This window comes from Ammodytes marinus (genome assembly GCF_949987685.1).
Source record: "Ammodytes marinus genome assembly, chromosome: 7".
NCBI lineage: Eukaryota > Metazoa > Chordata > Actinopteri > Uranoscopiformes > Ammodytidae > Ammodytes > Ammodytes marinus.
In genome coordinates this window covers 17,866,337-17,884,037 of record NC_137211.1, presented here as the reverse complement: position 1 = coordinate 17,884,037, position 17,701 = coordinate 17,866,337, and the positions used below count along the sequence as shown (strand labels likewise).

Genomic DNA, 17,701 nt, shown 5'->3' with positions numbered 1-17,701 from the left:
CATCATGTTAGATACTGTCAAATGCCTCGCTTAATTCCTGACACGTATATTTTCCAGTGGTATACAGTATGTTTACCGCCCCACAAACTGCACAAGCCATCATTAAGTTAATGGATCCGTTGTGGGCCCTTCACACAACAACCTGCCACATTACAGAAGCATTGTTAGAATGAAATGAGACCATCCTTCAGCTATTAGGAGGCAAATCCATGAACTTAGACCGGTTAGAAATGTCCTTCAGTGACACATTGAATCCTTTCCAGCTCTCCGGTTTCAGCTCCTTAATAACTGACCATGTGTTTGTAAGAAAAAAAATAAAGGAAAAGTGGTTAAAAAGAATACAAAAAAAATTCCTCTAACCTGAATCTGATATTTTCATATTTCCCGGCTCCATTCCCGGCTCCATCAGTCATACATACCGTCTACTCATAGTAGCTCCAGTGAGTTTTTGGAGGTACTGAAACTCATGACTTGTAGGATGAGGGAATGCCAGCGACCACAGGATATTAACCACTTCAAAAGAAAATACTGCTTGTCGTTATTATGCTCTTTGGCTCTCTACTTTCTTCCCTTTGGCTGACCAGTCGTCTGCCGGTGCCAGTGCGGGATGCCAGCCGGAAAGAGATTTATCACGTGAAATCGCTCATATATTTGCACCCAGGCGCAGTCACTCGGAAGTCCCTCTCATTTCGGCCCTCGACAAAACATTTGCCAGCTGTGATGGAAGAAGGTCTCCAATCATTTCACCAGCAAAGTAGAAAACTTTTTTTTTTCAGAGAATGCCAAATAGAGTCTGCTGAGCCCAACGACCACATACAGAAGTCCATTTGTGTGATGGATCTGAACTGTCTGGCCCACAAGAGGGAACACTGTTGGCCATAAAGTAATTGACTTGTAATTTCTGATATTCATATAATACATAATTAAAGTCATAAATACCAAAACCAAATAGGTTATATAGCCTAGTTATAGTTTCCCCAGGGGTGCTCCTGCAACAAATCACAAACAGCAAGTAAGTAGAGGGAGTTAGATCAGATTTGCATTGACCTTTGTATCCTCCTTTAGTAGACCTCTGAATGTCTCCCTTCATATCTCCTACGAAATCCAGTCCAAAACATACAATCCAAAACGTAAAATCCACTAAAGCTTTTCACTGTGCTCAAAACAGCAATCTTGGACTCTCTCTCTCCCCCCCCCCCCCCCCCCCCCACCTCACAAAGAGACTGTTTTCCAGGCACACCTTCTCACACCGTCCCTATCTCCCTGTGGGAGCAGCCTTACCATTCTTGTCAGGTCTCATTCAAAACGCCCAACTCATTGATCTCCTCCACTGACAGCACGGTAAGCCACCTGGAACAGTGGTGGTGGTGGTGGCTCCACAGGTTTGACAGGTGGGCTTTACGCAACCCGTTTTGCCCCTTATGGAAAAATAAATTGAGTGTCATTTTAGCTTAACATGGATGACTGCCTTAATGAGCTATAGATATACAGTACGGTCACTTTAAAAACCTGCACGCCACTGTCATTCGATGAGTGTATTTTTTTTTTTTAACGCTTGTTTCCACTTTCAAATTTCATCACATTTTAACTGAGGCAGACAGTAAATCAAAACCAATGCGCTTGCTGATTTCTCGTAAAGCCAGCTGCTGGAGTGGAGAGCCAATCATTTGATGTGTTGTCACCTTACATAACACACAATAGGTAACGTTTTTTTCCTCAGCCGACCAAAATCTTAAGAATCCCCTTTATACCCTGTGGTGGCTGGCTACTGCCTGAGCTAACACATCTGGTCTTTCTCATAAACACTTCTTAGGAAAGCTTTGAGGCTCTGTCTACCAAAACAACAGAAGCATTGTGGGAAAATAATTCAAAGACTAGAGCTGGGACTGTATACAGTGGCTTCAGAAAGTATTCAGACCCCCATTCCCTTTTTGCACACCTTTGCAGGTGGCACTCCAAATAAAAAGCCAAGTGCATTCTTTTTTTGTTGCTTTAATTGTCCTTGAGATGTGTCTATAGAACTTGATTGAAGTCAACCCTGAGGGAAATTTAACCAGTTCACATTTTTTTTAAAGGCCCACAACTGTGTATATAAGGTCTCACAATTCACAGTGCATTTCAGGATTAAAAAATAAACCAAGCCATGATGTCCAAGGAACTCTCTGAAGTAAAAATTGTGGCAAGGCGTAGATCAGGGCAAGGGTATAAAACCTTCTTTTAAGCTTTTAGTCTTTCCCAGGAGCACAGTGCACAGTGGCCTCAATAATTGTAACGGAAGATTCTCGGAACTGAAAGAGAGACGTCTAACGATGACATTTCATGGAGGCTTCCAATCAAATCTGACAGAGCTCCAGGGGATCTTCCGGGAAGAATGGGACAAACTTCACAAATCCAGGTGTGTGTAAAGCATCTAGAGACTTAACCAAAAAGACTCAAAGCGGTAGGGTATTTGCTGCCTAAAAGGGGCTTCTGCAAAGTACTGAATTAAGGGTCTGAATAGTAATGCAACAGTTTTGATGGTAACAAATGGAAATGTTCTCCATTTAAATAAATATCGACAGCAAAAAGTGAATCTGAATATCTTCCAAAGCCACTGTTTGTCCCGAGCCTGACACGTTATTTATTCATTTGTATTTGTGTGTGTTGTGTGTCTGTAGAAGTAATTTCAAAAGAGCCCCTGTGATAAGCCGTGTAATAATTACAGCTGAAATGGTCAGTTGATCAATAGAATAACGATGCTGTTTTTTTCTTATGTATTAATACGTCACTTAATAAACAAGTGTCAAATGTTCTCAAGTTTCAGCCTCCTAGTACTAAAAATAACCGGAACATTAGTGTCAGCACTAAATATGGACCCGTGCCTTACTTAGGTGTAAATGTTTGAACAATAGTAAAATGCAAAACGGATTGTGTGGTTTGGTGCACATTCCAGCGTGCTCACCTACTCCAGAGTGTGTAGTGGTTGCTGACATGCAGGCATCCGTGGAGGGCGTACAAATGAGCTAGGGTGACTGGGACCCACCACAGCAGTGTCGCAGACAGATGGCCGATATTTGATCAGCGTTCGCAGACCTTTACACATCCTTAGGGAGCCAGAGAGAGGGAGAGACAGACCCTCTCAATCGGTTCGGTTTGCGTGTAGGCCCACAACAGGAGACTGAAAAGAGGGGAGTTAAGCCATTGCCTATATACACAAATCAGTCTCTATACAGACGATATTCGCATACTTGCCTTGCATTTACTGGTCACAAAGCTAAGCAGTTGCTTCACTGTTTTTTCAAATACTAAATAAACCAGGGAAATAACTATAGTGCAAGAAAAATGTAACTATGGGAACAAGGAGGAAAACAAAATGTATAAAAGATCAAAACATGGAACAGAACTAATGCAAACATGTAATTTATATGGATGTTAGTGTAGAAGACTGTAGGTCAAGTGTGTGTGTGACAGATTCAGTGTTGCAGGTGGAGGAAAATCTATAGTGTTTTGTTCAGACTGGATTTACATTTGTATTTCTAATAATCCGGAGAAGAAAAGCTGCTTCCTGTAAGACTATTCATCTGTCCAAATGAGTGTGTGGGTAGATGCTTGTTATTTGTCTGGTAAAATGTTGTTTTGTGAAGCGATTTCTAAATGTATTTGATGAATAATTACAAGACCGATGCTGAACGTGAAAAAGCAAAAACTTTTAATTAGCAATGGATGGAGAATATTCACACGTGCAAACATAGTATGTGCCAAAAGCTACTCGGATATGATTGTTAGGCAAGACTAGAAGTCTTCCAACACACTGAAGTCATCACACTGACTTCTCCTTACAGTAATACAGAATTTCACTCGCTAACATAAATACGATTGTTTGGCAACTTTTTCCTCCAAACACAAAAATATCTTAATCAAAACAATCTAACACTCAACACTGAAACAGAGGCATTACATGTTCAGCAATGAGACTATTTCACATTTTATAGCTTTTGGCATTGAAGCAACACCAAGTTAAAAACTGAAGGATTGTTCACATTCATTAAATGTTTCACATTTATGAACTGGAGCTGCATGCATAGTGGCTCAAAAACAACAATCTTTAATAATGGGGAAATAAAATCTCCCAAAAATGCCCAAAAAACGATATAAACCAACCTTTTCCCGGTTAGGATTATGCACATTTAAAGGGTTCCTCAACTCATGAGGCGGACGGTTTCAGTGGGCAGCATTTTCACAAAATGTATAAGCTGCTCATAAAAATATTTTCAAGTTAACGTTTGCCTTCCGTCATACAAGAATAAGGTTAATCCTGAGTTATTACATTTCACAAATTAAATATGATACATAGCACACAAGGAAAAGGCAAACAAACACAAAAAGCAAACGTATTTAAGCCCAAATTAGTGGTTTGGTTTTCTAAGCACACTTCAAAACTCTTAAAAAAAAAACAGTTAATAACCGAGTGCTTTTGTATAAAAACGATTTCCAAGGCAAACCACAAAAAGACACACATACAGTATCTCACAAAAGTGAGTACACCCCTCACATTTCTTCACATTTTTCTTTATATCTTTCCATGGGACAACACTGAATAAATGACACTTTGATACAATGTAAAGTAGTCAGTGTACAGCTTGTATAACAGTGTAAATTTACTGTCCCCTTAAAATAACTCGACACACAGCCATTAATGTCTAAACTGCTGGCAACAAAAGTGAGTACACCCCTTAGAAAAAATTTACAAATTGGGCCCAAAGTGTAAATATTTTGTGTGGCCACTGGCCACCATTATTTTCCAGCACTGCCTTAACCCTCTTGGGCATGTAGTTCACTAGAGCTTCACAGGTTGCAACTGGAACCCTCTTCCACCCATTTATGACAGCATCACAGAGCTGGTGGATATTAAAGACCTTGCGCTCCTCCACCTTCTGTTTGAGGATGCCCCAAAGATGCTCAATAGGGTTTAGGTCTGAAGACATGCTTGGCCAGGCCATAACCTTTACCCTCAGCTTTTTTAGCAAGCCACTGGTCGTCTTGGAGGTGTGTTTGGGGTCGTTATCATGTTGCAATACCACCCTGCGGCCCAGTTTACGAAGGTTGAGTGCACGTGGTCAGCGTCATACACAGAGGTTGGCTTTGGAAAATAGACGTATGAGTGCTGCCAGCATTGCTGAAGGGCTTGAAGGGGTGGGGGGTCAACATGTCAGTGCTCAGACCATACGCCACACTCTGCATCATACTGGTCTGCATGGCTGTCATCCCAGAAGGAAGCCTATTCTAAAGATGATGCACAAGAAACCCCACAAAAAGTTTGCTGAAGACAAACAGACTACGGACATGGATTACTGCAACCATGTCCTGTGGTCTGATGAGACCAAAATACATTTATTTGGTTCAGATGATGTTAAGAGTGTGGAGCGGCAACCAGGTGAGGAGTACAAAGACAAGTGTGTCTTGCCTAGAGTCAAGCATGGTGGTTGGAGTGTCATGGTCTGGGGCTGCATGAGTGCTGCCAGCACTGGGGATCTACAGTTCATTGAATTCTAACATGTACTGTGACATACTGAAGCAGAGCATGATCCCCTCCCTTCATAAACTGGGCCGCAGGGCAGTACTGCAACATGATAACGACCCCAAACACCCCTCCGAACGACCACTGGCTTGCTAAAGAAGCTGAGGGTAAAGGTTATGGACTGGCCAAGCATATCTCCAGTCTTAAACCCTATTGAGCATCTTTGGGGCATCCTCAAACGGGAGATGGAGGAGCGCAAGGACTCTAATATCCACCAGCTCCTTGATGTCGTCATGAATGGGTAGAAGAGGGTTCCAGTTGCAACCTGTGAAGCTCTAGTGAACTACATGCCCAAGAGGGTTAAGGCAGTGCTAGAAAATAATGATGGCAAAACAAAATATTGACACTTTGGGCCCAATTTGGACATTTTTTCTTAGGGGTGTACTCACTTTTGTTGCCAACAGTTTAGACATTAATGGCTGTGTGTCGAGTTATTTTGAGGGGACAGTAAATTTACACTGTTATACAAGCTGTACACTGACTACTTGACATTGTATCAAAGTGTCATTTATTCAGTGTTGTCGCATGGAAAGATATAATGAAATATTTGAAGAAATGTTAGGGGTGTACTCACTTTTGTGAGATACTGTATATACTGTATATAAACCTATAAACCTGCTTCCACACAATAACACACACACACATAAACTGGCCTTGTTATCATCTTGCAGCTCTCAACTTTTCTGCTATTCTGCAAATAATGTTTCTTTTAAGCATATGTACCAACTCGTGAATACAACTAAATGAAACTGAGATTTTGGTAGTCGCATCCCACAACATTCACATGGAGGGACAGAGGCACATTCATTGTGTATTAAGGGCTAGAGGACGGATAGTGCTTCATCAGGACCTGTAGTCTGGAGAAAAGAGATGTGCCGGTCTTTGGCGGGGGAAGCGATTCCCATCTGGAGTATGAAAAGAGCCATCTATAACAGAATAGAACAGTCATTAAGTGGACAGAAAATGTTACAAACAGAAAATAAGTGGAGAAAATAAGTTGCTAGCAGTTATAAATGTACAAATATGGTGGTAATTAGAAAAGGAAATTGGTATAAAAAAGTCTCCCCTGTATCATGTTGCAGCCAGGGAACAGGCTATGAATTGTGAAATTAAACACTGCTTGGGGCAGCTTAATTTACAATAAACTGGGCGACTTGAGGAATGATACAATGCCTTTATTGCTTGGTTTAACATCAATATGTGCTTTAAATTACGATGGGTGAGGTGGCATTTCAAATAATATATTCTGATGCCAGAAAATTGTCCTGGGTCCTTCTTACTAGTTCTCTCTCGGTACTACTAGCCTACTAGTGGCATCAATGATTTAGGGGTTGAACAAAAATGTTTTACTCATTTTGAACCAGATATAGATTCCACACATCATAGGTGGATCCCTTTTAAATGCATGCTCTAGAGCAGGGGTTTTACTTTTATACTTTTATAATGACCAAGTCAAGAAGATCTACCTACTATAAAAAAGCAAAACATTAGGCCCTGGGGCTGAGAGGTTTCGTAGGCCCCCTGAGAGTCCGTCTACAACACAAAACGTGTAATATTTCTTTTGATTAATAAACAAATGATTTTAAGGTAATACTCAGGGCCTTTTAGGGGGGTCCGGGGGCATGCCCCCCCAGAAGAAAAATTTTAAACTTTTAAAGTAACATTTTTCAATCTGGTGCATTTTGAGAAGATTACTAAGGCTAAATCAGCAACGTCCTATGTGAGCTATTTAGTACTATTATCTGGAATAATTTGGGGACACAGAATTACAAAAAAGCAGAAAGAAAAAATGTACAGGTTTAAAAAATCTCTCTGTGAAGTCTTTTTTTTAATTTTTTTAAATACAGTATACCTCAATATAGGCCCCTGCTCTTCGTAGCCACGAACAATGTAATTTAAAAAATATCAAAAATGTACTGGTGCCAGATCTCTGTATGCCCCCCCCTACCTACTAAGGTTAGGGGCCTATAATGAGCCAGTCAATTGTTTATTTTTTTAAATAAAGTTGTTCAGGGTCTTCAAAGATTAGGAGCCTATATTGAGCCAGTACATTTTTTTATTTTATTTATTTATTTATTTTTAAGAATGCCTTCGCGATCTACCCACAATGCCTTCGCGATCGACCGACGTAATGGGCACCCCTGCTCTAGAGTCTAGTCAGAGGCTGGGAAGAATCACAGTGACAGTGACTTTATCCTACCTGAGCTGGAGGGCGGTGTCCTTGCGATGAAAACAGAATTATAAGCTTGTTCCCTCGGAGAGAAAACAGCATGGAGGACTGCAGGGAATAAAGGCAAATTGTAAATGCACCATAAGTGTTTGAAGATACATTTTTTTTTTTTAAATCACACAATCACACAATTTATTCACAACTTTAACTGCTTCAAACTGTGATATACACACAAACATAATTACCAAGTTATGTCAGTACTTGTTGTTGCATTACTTTTGTTATGAGAGACAATTAAGTGCATCAAGAAGGCATTATTTTCGAATGTGTATATTAAAAGGCAATACAGCATTCGTTTTAGCAGCCCTTATTACAATAAGAGGGAAAATAATTATAAAATATAAATGACAATAATCTTTTTTTTTTTTTAAGTCAGCCTTGTATAATCCAATCACACAAAACTATACCACTGTTCTCCTCTTATCATACAAAATAATAAAGTTACTCAAACACTTTTTATTAGTCCCTTTAACTACCTCAGTTTTACAAGCAGAAGCATTTCCTACAAAAACTAGTGACCCACCGATGATGAGGATAGCTGTGCCGGCCAGCAGAGCGAACAGGGTAAGGAACATCATCTGATAGCCGTTTATGAAGCTGTGCAGGGAGTGGGCCCCCTGCGCCGGAGGAGGAGCTGCAGACAGACAGGCAGAGAGAGAGACAGGATGAGATAAAAGGCTGTCAAAACCTCTACAAAACATCTAACAAATATTAGCTGTGGCACACAGGGGATCATGCTGCTTGTAACAGTGTCTTGGCATCTGAAAATCTGCCTTATCTGTGTGCTTACGTCATAGAAATAATACTGAACGATAAATTTGAGTGTTGGTTGTTAGATAAAACGGAACCATGTGAAGCTATACCGATACATAAGTTCCCTTTTTTAATATTTCAGGAGTACTTCTAGGACTGTCAGGGGATTAAAATGCAAGCCTGAGGCACAGTGACTTGTCATTTGTGCAGAGAGGATATCTGACCTTCCTTGGCGGTGTTGATATCAACCACGTGAATCAAAGTGACGGGGATGACGAGCCCCTGTATGTAGGGAGAGCTGCTTATGGATATGGAGGCAGAGACCGCCGCACGAGGGTCCACAGCACTGACGGTGTACTTTGAGAAACTGGGGAAGTCATGGTGTACTTCCAACTCTTGGACGGCAATGTTGGGAGAAGTAGGCACCACCTAAATATTTTTGAACGGTTTCAAGATACACACATACAATTTGTTCTTAAAAAGCTGGAGTCAGGGATTCTGGAGAATGCTTGTTGTAAAATTCATTTTTGGTCAAATCATTAAATATCTCCTCACGATCCACTACCGGCCTGTACTGTGTGTGCGCTGAGACTCTGGGAGCTGGTAGGTTTACTAAGGGGGCCCACTGTAGCTAGCAACAAGCCCGTTTACAGAGCCAAGGCTGTGTATTAACACCGGATATCTTTTCAGCGCACACAGTACGGACAGGTAACGGATCGTGAGGAGATATTAATTGATTTTGACAGAAAGTTATTTGGACGGATTTGGAGGACTAACAAAAGTCATACCAGCTGCAAAATTGTAATAATATCACATTTCTATTAGATGTTCTACTAGAAAGAAGGTTTTGCTTGACCTTGATGTTGGATAGGGCGGCAGTAGGGCCGTAGATGGTGAGCTCAGCTGATGGGTGCAGGTTTGAGAGCAGTAGCTCAGTCTGGTCAGAGTAGAGGCCCAGCTCTATAGGCAGCAGAGCGCTGACTTGTTCCCCAGAGAAGGGGCTGCCTTCCAGGACTGCCTTCACCAGCAGGTTGCTCTTTGACATGCTCAGAGTCCGGGTCTGTTGGTCATTCATTGGCCGCAAGGTTATGGAGCACGTGTAGAGGCCTGGGGGAAAATACATACACGTCATTGAAGTGTGCGTTTGGGTCAAGAAATGTCAATAAATGTCACAGTGTGCCCAAGATCCATAAAAGCAAGAGATATTCCCATTCAATTCAAATCCCGGAATTTTTCACATTTAGGACCTCATAGTGCGATTCAGCTGAGCGGTTACAGTCTTGTACACACACAGTGGATTCCCTCAGAGATAAGTGGACAACTACGCTGGAGTACCAAAGCCCAAACACAATTAAACCGGGGCTTTCAAGCCACGGGGACCCTTCTCCTCGGTTCGATACATCACCTGGACACCTTTTATAGTCCCTGCTAAATTCATTCCAAGATCACTGCAGGTATTGATTATGCCCTCGTAAACAGTAATTTCCCAGCAGTCATGTGGAGCATACACATTAACATAGTGCCTATGTTTAAATGAATTTAATTTAGGAAGACCGGACGCTTCTAAAGACGCAGAAAATGCCAAAACAATCAATCATCCTGTAAAAATACAGGATTGGACCCAGATCAATTGACTAACGCAAGTCATTTAAAAATCAAGGTTACAAGGTTAACAAGGTTGGTAACTGGGCCAGATGCACTATATTTGAATATAAGGAAATCACTCAATATTGTCAAAATGCTCACAGGCCATATGCCTAATTATAAGCACTCAATGGTTCTTTGACCATGCATGTGAGCTGTGGTCTGAGTTCAGGTCAGCCTTACCAATGCTGGTGTCAAAGCTGGTGTGTCTTTTGAAGAGTTCATTTGCAGGGAAGTCAATGGCATCGATGGTGAAGCCGAGATGGCAGCTGACAGAGGTTTCTGGCTGCAGCTGAGAAATAGCTTCGGCCTGAGCAGAGGAACAGGTTCCTGCAGGATAGAGCACACTTACATAAGACACAAAACCCTTGTGCTTCATTACATAGTGTTCATAAAAATAAAAAATAAAGTAGAGATTAATGTTAATGACTATTTTCGGTATCCTTTCAATTTCTGTAGGGCAATTCATTCAATTAGAAAATTGACATGAAGTAAATAATTTTTTCATTTACAGTTTTGCCTTTTCACTATCTGGAGGAGAGTTAGATGTTAAATAGGAAGTTACAGAGAGCAGCCGGTTAGCTGAGTTTAGTACATATAATGGAAAAGGGGAATGACTTAGCGCGGCTCTGCCCAAACATAACACAATGTGTTTAATCTATAAAACAACCTAAGGGTAAAATTGGCATTTCATTGTTTTTAGGGGGTTATGTCTGACCATTGCTTGATTCTCAGCCAAAACAAAAATCCTTGTAAACACAAATTGTCACTTTGGTTTTACTACAGATTAAACAAAAAAGCTATAACATGTTAATTGGTGACATTTAGAGGTGCTACTGGGTGTTTTTTTGCTACTGTTGGACAGAGCCTGGCTAGTTGGTCCCCCTCTTTTTTCCCCCACACTCAGCTAAAAGGCTGTTGGCTGTAGCTTCATATTTACCACAGAGATATAAGAGTGGCATTAATCTGTTCTTCTCTACTCTAGGCAAGAAAGTGAAATTAAGTGCATTTCCCCAAAAATGAAATGACTATTCCTTTAACTAATGCTTCGTTAAAAGTGATTGAGTTCCTGTACCAATGAGGTTGGTTCCTCTCTCTCTGGTAGTGAGCAGGACCTTTGTTTCCTCTCCGGTCCTGACCGGTGTAGACTGTGCCATGGCTGCGGTCCTTGTAGCTGCTTCGACGACCACCTTCACAAGCATTCAGAGAAAAAGAAAACAGCCAATAAATCTTAATACGATTCAGGTGTGTGCTTGGAATAATCACATTTTAATTTACACCGCAGCTAATGGCTGACATCAATCACACCAGACTCTCATTGAAACTAAACTAATTAAAACTAATCTGAGTGTTAAATATAACATTACTGCTACCTCTACCTGCATTCCCCTCTCACATTGGACATACCTCCATTCTGTTCCTTTAGTTAATATGCGTGTGAGCGCCTTTTCTGTTTAAGATAAAATGCCTCACACCAAAATTCTCATCAATTCTTGTTCTGCTAACAGGAAATATTCCTATCCCCACTGCAGGTAACATTCAGCTCACGGGCAGGAAGGTGCTGGACTGGAGGGAGTATGGTGACAATGAGAGACAGACAATTAATCCTTTTCCACGCTCCATCGTGTGGGAGATCTCAGTAAATTGTCTTGCGCACACATTAGGGCAAAAACAATGTGTTACTGAAAGATAATGATGGATATACTATACACCTTGTTGTACTTTAATTTCTCCTTACAATACATTGCTGAAGGAATGAATGGGATTGATGCTCTAGTGGAGAATATGGAAATCTCTGGAGGATAGAGATGTCGAGAGTAGAAATGAATAAAACCAGAGAGGTGTGCCGTTTGAATAATTGGAAACACACGGTACCGGTTACTTCTAGCTCGTTCATCACAGCCATGATAAAACCATGTATACGCTGTCTTTGTGCCTTATCAGAAGAGTCTGTCGGTGACGCATTGCATCTTAAATAGTACTTACAGCCTAAAGATAACTTACCTCTGAGTATGTTTTAGCAAGGCCAGGAATCTCATAGTACACAGTGACCGTCCCAGAGTCTCTGGCCACGGCCGCACCACTTTTAGGGTCCAGCTGCAGGACACCATTAGCTGAGGAGCTCCAAGTACCATGAACAGCTGCAAAGAAGGGAAGATAGAGTCCATATTTCAAAATGATATGTGCGCATTAGTAAAAAAAAAAAAAAATGCTTATGATATGCAAGAGAAAAATATAGGCATGGTCTAAAAACAAATAGGTACTTTATTCTTACAGTAAATTCAAAATAAACTGATAAACTCATGAAAAAACATGGAGATCTCTCACCATCTGGGCTGGTTAGGTGGGCATTAAAGCAGACCACATCACCCACCACCAGCCTGTAGGCCTCATATGGGTAGATGGCATGCTCCACAGGTATTGGAACGTAGTCGGCCACACCCGTGTTTCCACTGTCCCACACTGCAAGAAGAGTGAGGCCAACATTGATGGTCCTGACGGTCAGCGTGTGGTTACCAGGCCCAACCCCCACCTGCACCAGGTCATCTCTGCAGGCCAGAACAGAAGTCAACAATTAAGACAATAATTATTAATCTTGTAAAAAAAACAAAAAAAACATGAAATACTCAAAAATAAGCAATAGCTTTTCAAGAACAAAGAATATTTAACTAAAAAAATTATTTGCATAAAATAGCATCGTCTTTGTTAATAAAATCATTCTTAAATGTCAGTAGTATTGTACATGATAACAATAATAATAATAATAATACTAATAATAATAATAATAATAATAATAATAATAATAATAATAATAATAATAATTTAGAATAGTTTTGAAAATAAATAAATAATTCCCATTCCTAAATTCAGTTTAATTTTGTATTTCCTGCTATGGTAGCTCTTATGGCCTTTGCACACCAGACAAGTCACTAATAAACGGCACTACAATGCGACTCATTTGAAGCGGGAATGTTGATGCGTCTGACTATCGAAAGCAATGAAAGCAACAAAATACTTTTTTTTTTGCCTCCATCTCCAAAACCTCTGTACTGAACAAAAAGGCCAAACTGTTCCCCCAAATAACAGCAAAATCCAGATGGATCCTTCAAGACTCAATAGGATCTAATCAAAGGCCAGCCTCTTAGTCCCGAGACTATCAACTCTGTTCCGCTCTGATTTTGATACTTTCCCCCTAAAATGATCTGTCAGCACCCGAAGAACAAGGTAACAGAATCTATTTATTGAGGTCCTTCACTGGGAGAGCAGCAATGCCATTAAGTTATCTCACACACTCACTCAAAACTCCATCTGAAATGAGTCTGAAGCAACAGCCTAGAAATGAATGCCACTTCACCCTGCCATGACCTCAACTACTCTGGTTGCACTGTACATATATTAATACATAACAAAGAGGAAGATTATGGTGTATGTTATCACTGGCTAAGAAAAAAGTCTGAACATTTTGTTGTTCCAGATTTATGATATTAGTTGATTGATGCCATAATGATCCACCATGTCAAATGCCCTAAAAAAAAAAATCTAGTTTTCAAGAAAACTCGTTTGTCCATTTTTTTTTATCAACAAAAAAACAATCATGCATAAACACATTCCAAATTCAATGCTCTTGTTTTTCATCTGGTAGAGGGTGTGTTGACAGAGCTCGTCTGGCAGAATTTGAAATACTATCGGACACGAGGTCCTGCAAGGCTGGGTGAGGGCCTTGGTACTCTCTATCTATATATAGCACAGAACAGAAGGATAATAGCTTTTCAACCTTGGGGCACTAAACCAACTGCTAAACATGTCCTCCTCTGCCTGTTTAGAAGTCATTTTTCACTCATTGAGTCACACTGTTTATGAACGTATGAATTATGTCACTAGATGACGGCCACATAATGTGTTAAAGGACATATAGATGTGAGTGACAAACCTGTTCGTGGCAAACGTAAGGTGGGAGTTAGAGCTGTGTAAGGCCTCTCCGGTGCTGGCGTGAAAGTGGACATTGAAGGTTAGCACTGTTCCCAGGGGAAAGGCTTTCAGGCTCTCCCTTGTGTCCGTGTAGAGCACTGGACTGGTACTGAAGCGCACATAGGACACAGGCACCACCTGGGGAACGAAGGGAAGAACCAGTGTTACATACAGTAAACAAATGACTATGTAAACTATCCTTTCAAGGTTCAGATATGTCCTGTAAATGCTTTCGAGACTAGAATAATCCCTGAAGTATTCCCTCTAGAATGTTAGAAATGTAAAACAAAAAATGTGAGCTCACATTTAGCCATTAAAGAGTTGCTGATTGTTTAATGAACATAAAATACATACTGTATATTGTTTCATAGACTCATGGGGAAAAAATGTTCATCCTTGTCATGGTGTTTATTTACAAAACCCAATTGAAAACTAAATTGCATAGATGTGCAACCAGTGGATGTAGACGTCTCCTTATTAAAGTCAAGTTGCTTAAACTTACCTTTATCTACCTTTGGGAGGCACCATATTTTAGCTCCGCATTCAGATTTTCTAATTACAAACAGCTGTATGATAATAAAGTGTTCAAAGCATATTAATCACACCGAGTAATTTGGAATATGAAATATGTAAATGTTTCAGCAGACTGACAAAACATAGCTCATTGAATAACATCTTGCAAGGTAGTTGCTATAGCTGACCTTCACGGCGAGGACGAGAGTTTGATTGACACCAAAGGTCTCGTGTGAGGTGATGAGCAGAGAGGAGATGCCTGTGAGAGAGCCTGAGAACAGGAAGCCCTTATCGTCCACTTGAGCGATAACGACCTGGTCAGGGTGATCCAGCATCTGGTAAGAGAGTGCACCAACACCATCCCTATTGGAAGAGACATAATCAAGTTTATCCACGTCCCTGTCACTTTGCATTGTAAGCATAATGCTTTCAGAATTAACTGAACAAAAAAAAACCCTGTGCAGGCACTTGTGACTCACCTGTTAGTTTGGAGTTTGATGGCTGAGTTCGGCGCCAACAGTAACTCCTCAGCCTCTACGTCGGGATTAAGCATGTGCAGCTTGTCATAGACCTTGATAAAAGCAAAATGTTTGAAATTGAAATTTTTAGAGGACTTTAATAATTCCTTGATGTTTTACTAATAGTGACATATCATAGTTTAATGCATTTTGAAGCTGGACACATTCAACTCCGACTCATTTATAGTCTTATCACTGCACAAGCAACTTCAATTCTCCACTGCCTTAAATGCCAGATGTCTCTATTATGAAGCAGCAGCAGGGTGGCCATAATACGCAATGTAATCCATTAAAAGGGTGTTATAAAATATCCAAAAATGCTGTAAATTATAAAGCACCGGAGCTCAGGAAAAACAGGTATGATGATGTATAGAGCATTTATTTTTTTCCAAGTGCATCCCTTCGCAAAGAGTTGTATTCACGCTGCTGTACCTGGATCTGAACCTCGTCTGTGAGCTCCTGCAGATCGCCCAATAGCTGCCCAGCCATGGGGTCAGTAGCTCTGAGCACCACCTTCAGCCCAGTCCGCCCTCTCGTTCGTCCAGTCACACTCATGCCAAAGTTGTGTTCTGACTGGAGCTCCATGTTAGCCTGAAGGAGACACACAGGCACCATTATGGAAACGGCAAACATAGCAGCAGCAAATTAAATAAAACAAGCCAAAGTAATGGGGAAGCAGTGACTAGGCAGAGGCTGAGATGAAGGCAGAGACATTACAGATCCTTTTTTTTTCCCATCATGCTGTAATGCAGAGACAGCACATCTTTAGTCAATCTGATAGAAGCATTGAAAGGACAAGAGCCAAAAATAGAAATGGCTCAGTGGCACAACTGCAAGTGATATCAAATGCAAGAGCAAACATCGTGTGTGCACAGTACTTCACTGTGTCTTGGCTGGACATCCAGAATGTCTCTCTTGGTGGTGGACCAGTGGAAATGGAGGCTGGGTAGAGCATTGCCAAAGGAGAAGGGCGTTTGACTACTGGTCAGACCCATCACATAGACAGGCATCTGGAAAAAGGAAAGGAGATTCATGAAGGTGAATCTGAGTGAATACAATATCGACCATTTAGAGGACTGAATTCAGTTAATCATAATGCCTCTGTTAGCAGTAAAGCTTAGGTATGGGCTATTTTTCTAAACTGTCATCATACCTGTGTTCCTGTCTTCATTCTTGTGATAGGTGCTCTGATTCGAATGGCCGTCAATCGCACAACCTCAACTTCTACTTGATCCTGAGGGCATGGGACAATAATCAGCTTTCATCTCTAAAAAATCTACAGCCAGACACTAGGCCGCATCCTCTGTATATATTTACCTGAGACACAACAACTAGCTTCCCAGTCTCGGCATCAACCGCTTGGACCAGTCCAGTCACGGTGACGTTACCAATGGTAACACCCCTGACATGGCCAATTCCATTGACAGATGCTATTTTCTCATTGGATATAGAGAAAAGGATATTGGACTGAGGCTGAGGGCCACCCTCAGATGTGATCTGTAAATGAGAGAAAAAAATTAAACAGGGAATGAGATTGAAAGAGAGAAAGCAGACATGAGAAAAGTTGGGTATCATCTTTTAGATAGGTGAACTTTGAAACACTGACGTTCATCAATGAACGGTTGATAATAAATGCAGATAGCTATTATCTGTCGGGAATTAGACTATTTAAGATTGGAAAAAAATAGATACACAACCTCAATCATGTGTAGTAGTACATAGTTCAATGTTCAGCAATAAGTGGCCTCTGGTAAATGCTTTCTAATTAAGGCATGAGTTGAGAGAAATGAAGCTAACATCCTCTTCCAGAAGAGTCCTGGCAGAGGGCTCTTTTGGAAGCTAAACTGAGGACCAGATGAACTCTTCTGGCAAGACAAACTGAGGCCAGCTGTTTGCAGACGAGGCTTGAGCATCAATGGAATACACACCTGCATCATCGCTCCAATTAACAGAGTAATTTTCCTTGGGATGAGTTTGAACGGTGGAAAAACCTAGAAGTGAAGAACATAAAGAAAAGGAAATTACAATATATACAAGAGTGAAAATTTGAACTGACCTTTTACAAATTCACACAAAGTTATACCTCGATTGGCTGAGGTGCAGATGCAATTTTATGCCCATTTTTATCCACAAGGAAAGCTGAAAGACTGGTCTGACCGATGGAAACGCCTTTCACAATGAACACAGCTGTATCATCTTCTGTGGACTCTGCTAATGGTCTGCAAAAATAAAATAACAAATATATAGAAATGTATTATTAAAACATTATTTATAAGTTATTACATCATCAAACTTAACAAGTTCCACATGACTTACTTCAGAGAGACTATGGACGAAGCACCCTTGAGTTTTAGATTCATGAAATGGAAATAGCTCACTGAGAAAGGCTTCTTTTTATCATCCAAGACTCTGACATAAGCCCTCACTGATTTGCCAATCTCCACCTGTAATACAGAGGAATGAACAACCATCATCAGAGAAAAGGTTCACACATGGGGCAAATCTCCCGCGTTAATT

The 17,701-nt window shown here is 40.7% G+C and overlaps 1 protein-coding gene across 1 annotated transcript in view; it reads right to left on the bottom strand.

Annotated features, from left to right (window-relative positions):
* Positions 1-6,079: 6,079 nt before the first annotated feature.
* Positions 6,080-17,701, bottom strand: part of nup210 (nucleoporin 210) — a gene marked incomplete at its 5' end in the record, with an annotated part of 28,815 nt that continues 17,193 nt past the window's right edge. The window contains 19 exons of the mRNA XM_080030712.1: positions 6,080-6,483; positions 7,758-7,835; positions 8,311-8,421; positions 8,765-8,969; positions 9,397-9,647; positions 10,368-10,514; positions 11,260-11,374; positions 12,189-12,325; positions 12,513-12,733; positions 14,116-14,291; positions 14,855-15,029; positions 15,146-15,237; positions 15,617-15,775; positions 16,063-16,194; positions 16,338-16,418; positions 16,502-16,681; positions 17,113-17,175; positions 17,268-17,403; positions 17,501-17,628. Coding sequence (XP_079886838.1) covers positions 6,401-6,483; positions 7,758-7,835; positions 8,311-8,421; positions 8,765-8,969; positions 9,397-9,647; positions 10,368-10,514; positions 11,260-11,374; positions 12,189-12,325; positions 12,513-12,733; positions 14,116-14,291; positions 14,855-15,029; positions 15,146-15,237; positions 15,617-15,775; positions 16,063-16,194; positions 16,338-16,418; positions 16,502-16,681; positions 17,113-17,175; positions 17,268-17,403; positions 17,501-17,628 — 2,670 coding nt within the window. The 3' untranslated portion in view covers positions 6,080-6,400. The remainder of the gene's footprint in view (positions 6,484-7,757; positions 7,836-8,310; positions 8,422-8,764; positions 8,970-9,396; positions 9,648-10,367; positions 10,515-11,259; positions 11,375-12,188; positions 12,326-12,512; positions 12,734-14,115; positions 14,292-14,854; positions 15,030-15,145; positions 15,238-15,616; positions 15,776-16,062; positions 16,195-16,337; positions 16,419-16,501; positions 16,682-17,112; positions 17,176-17,267; positions 17,404-17,500; positions 17,629-17,701) is intronic.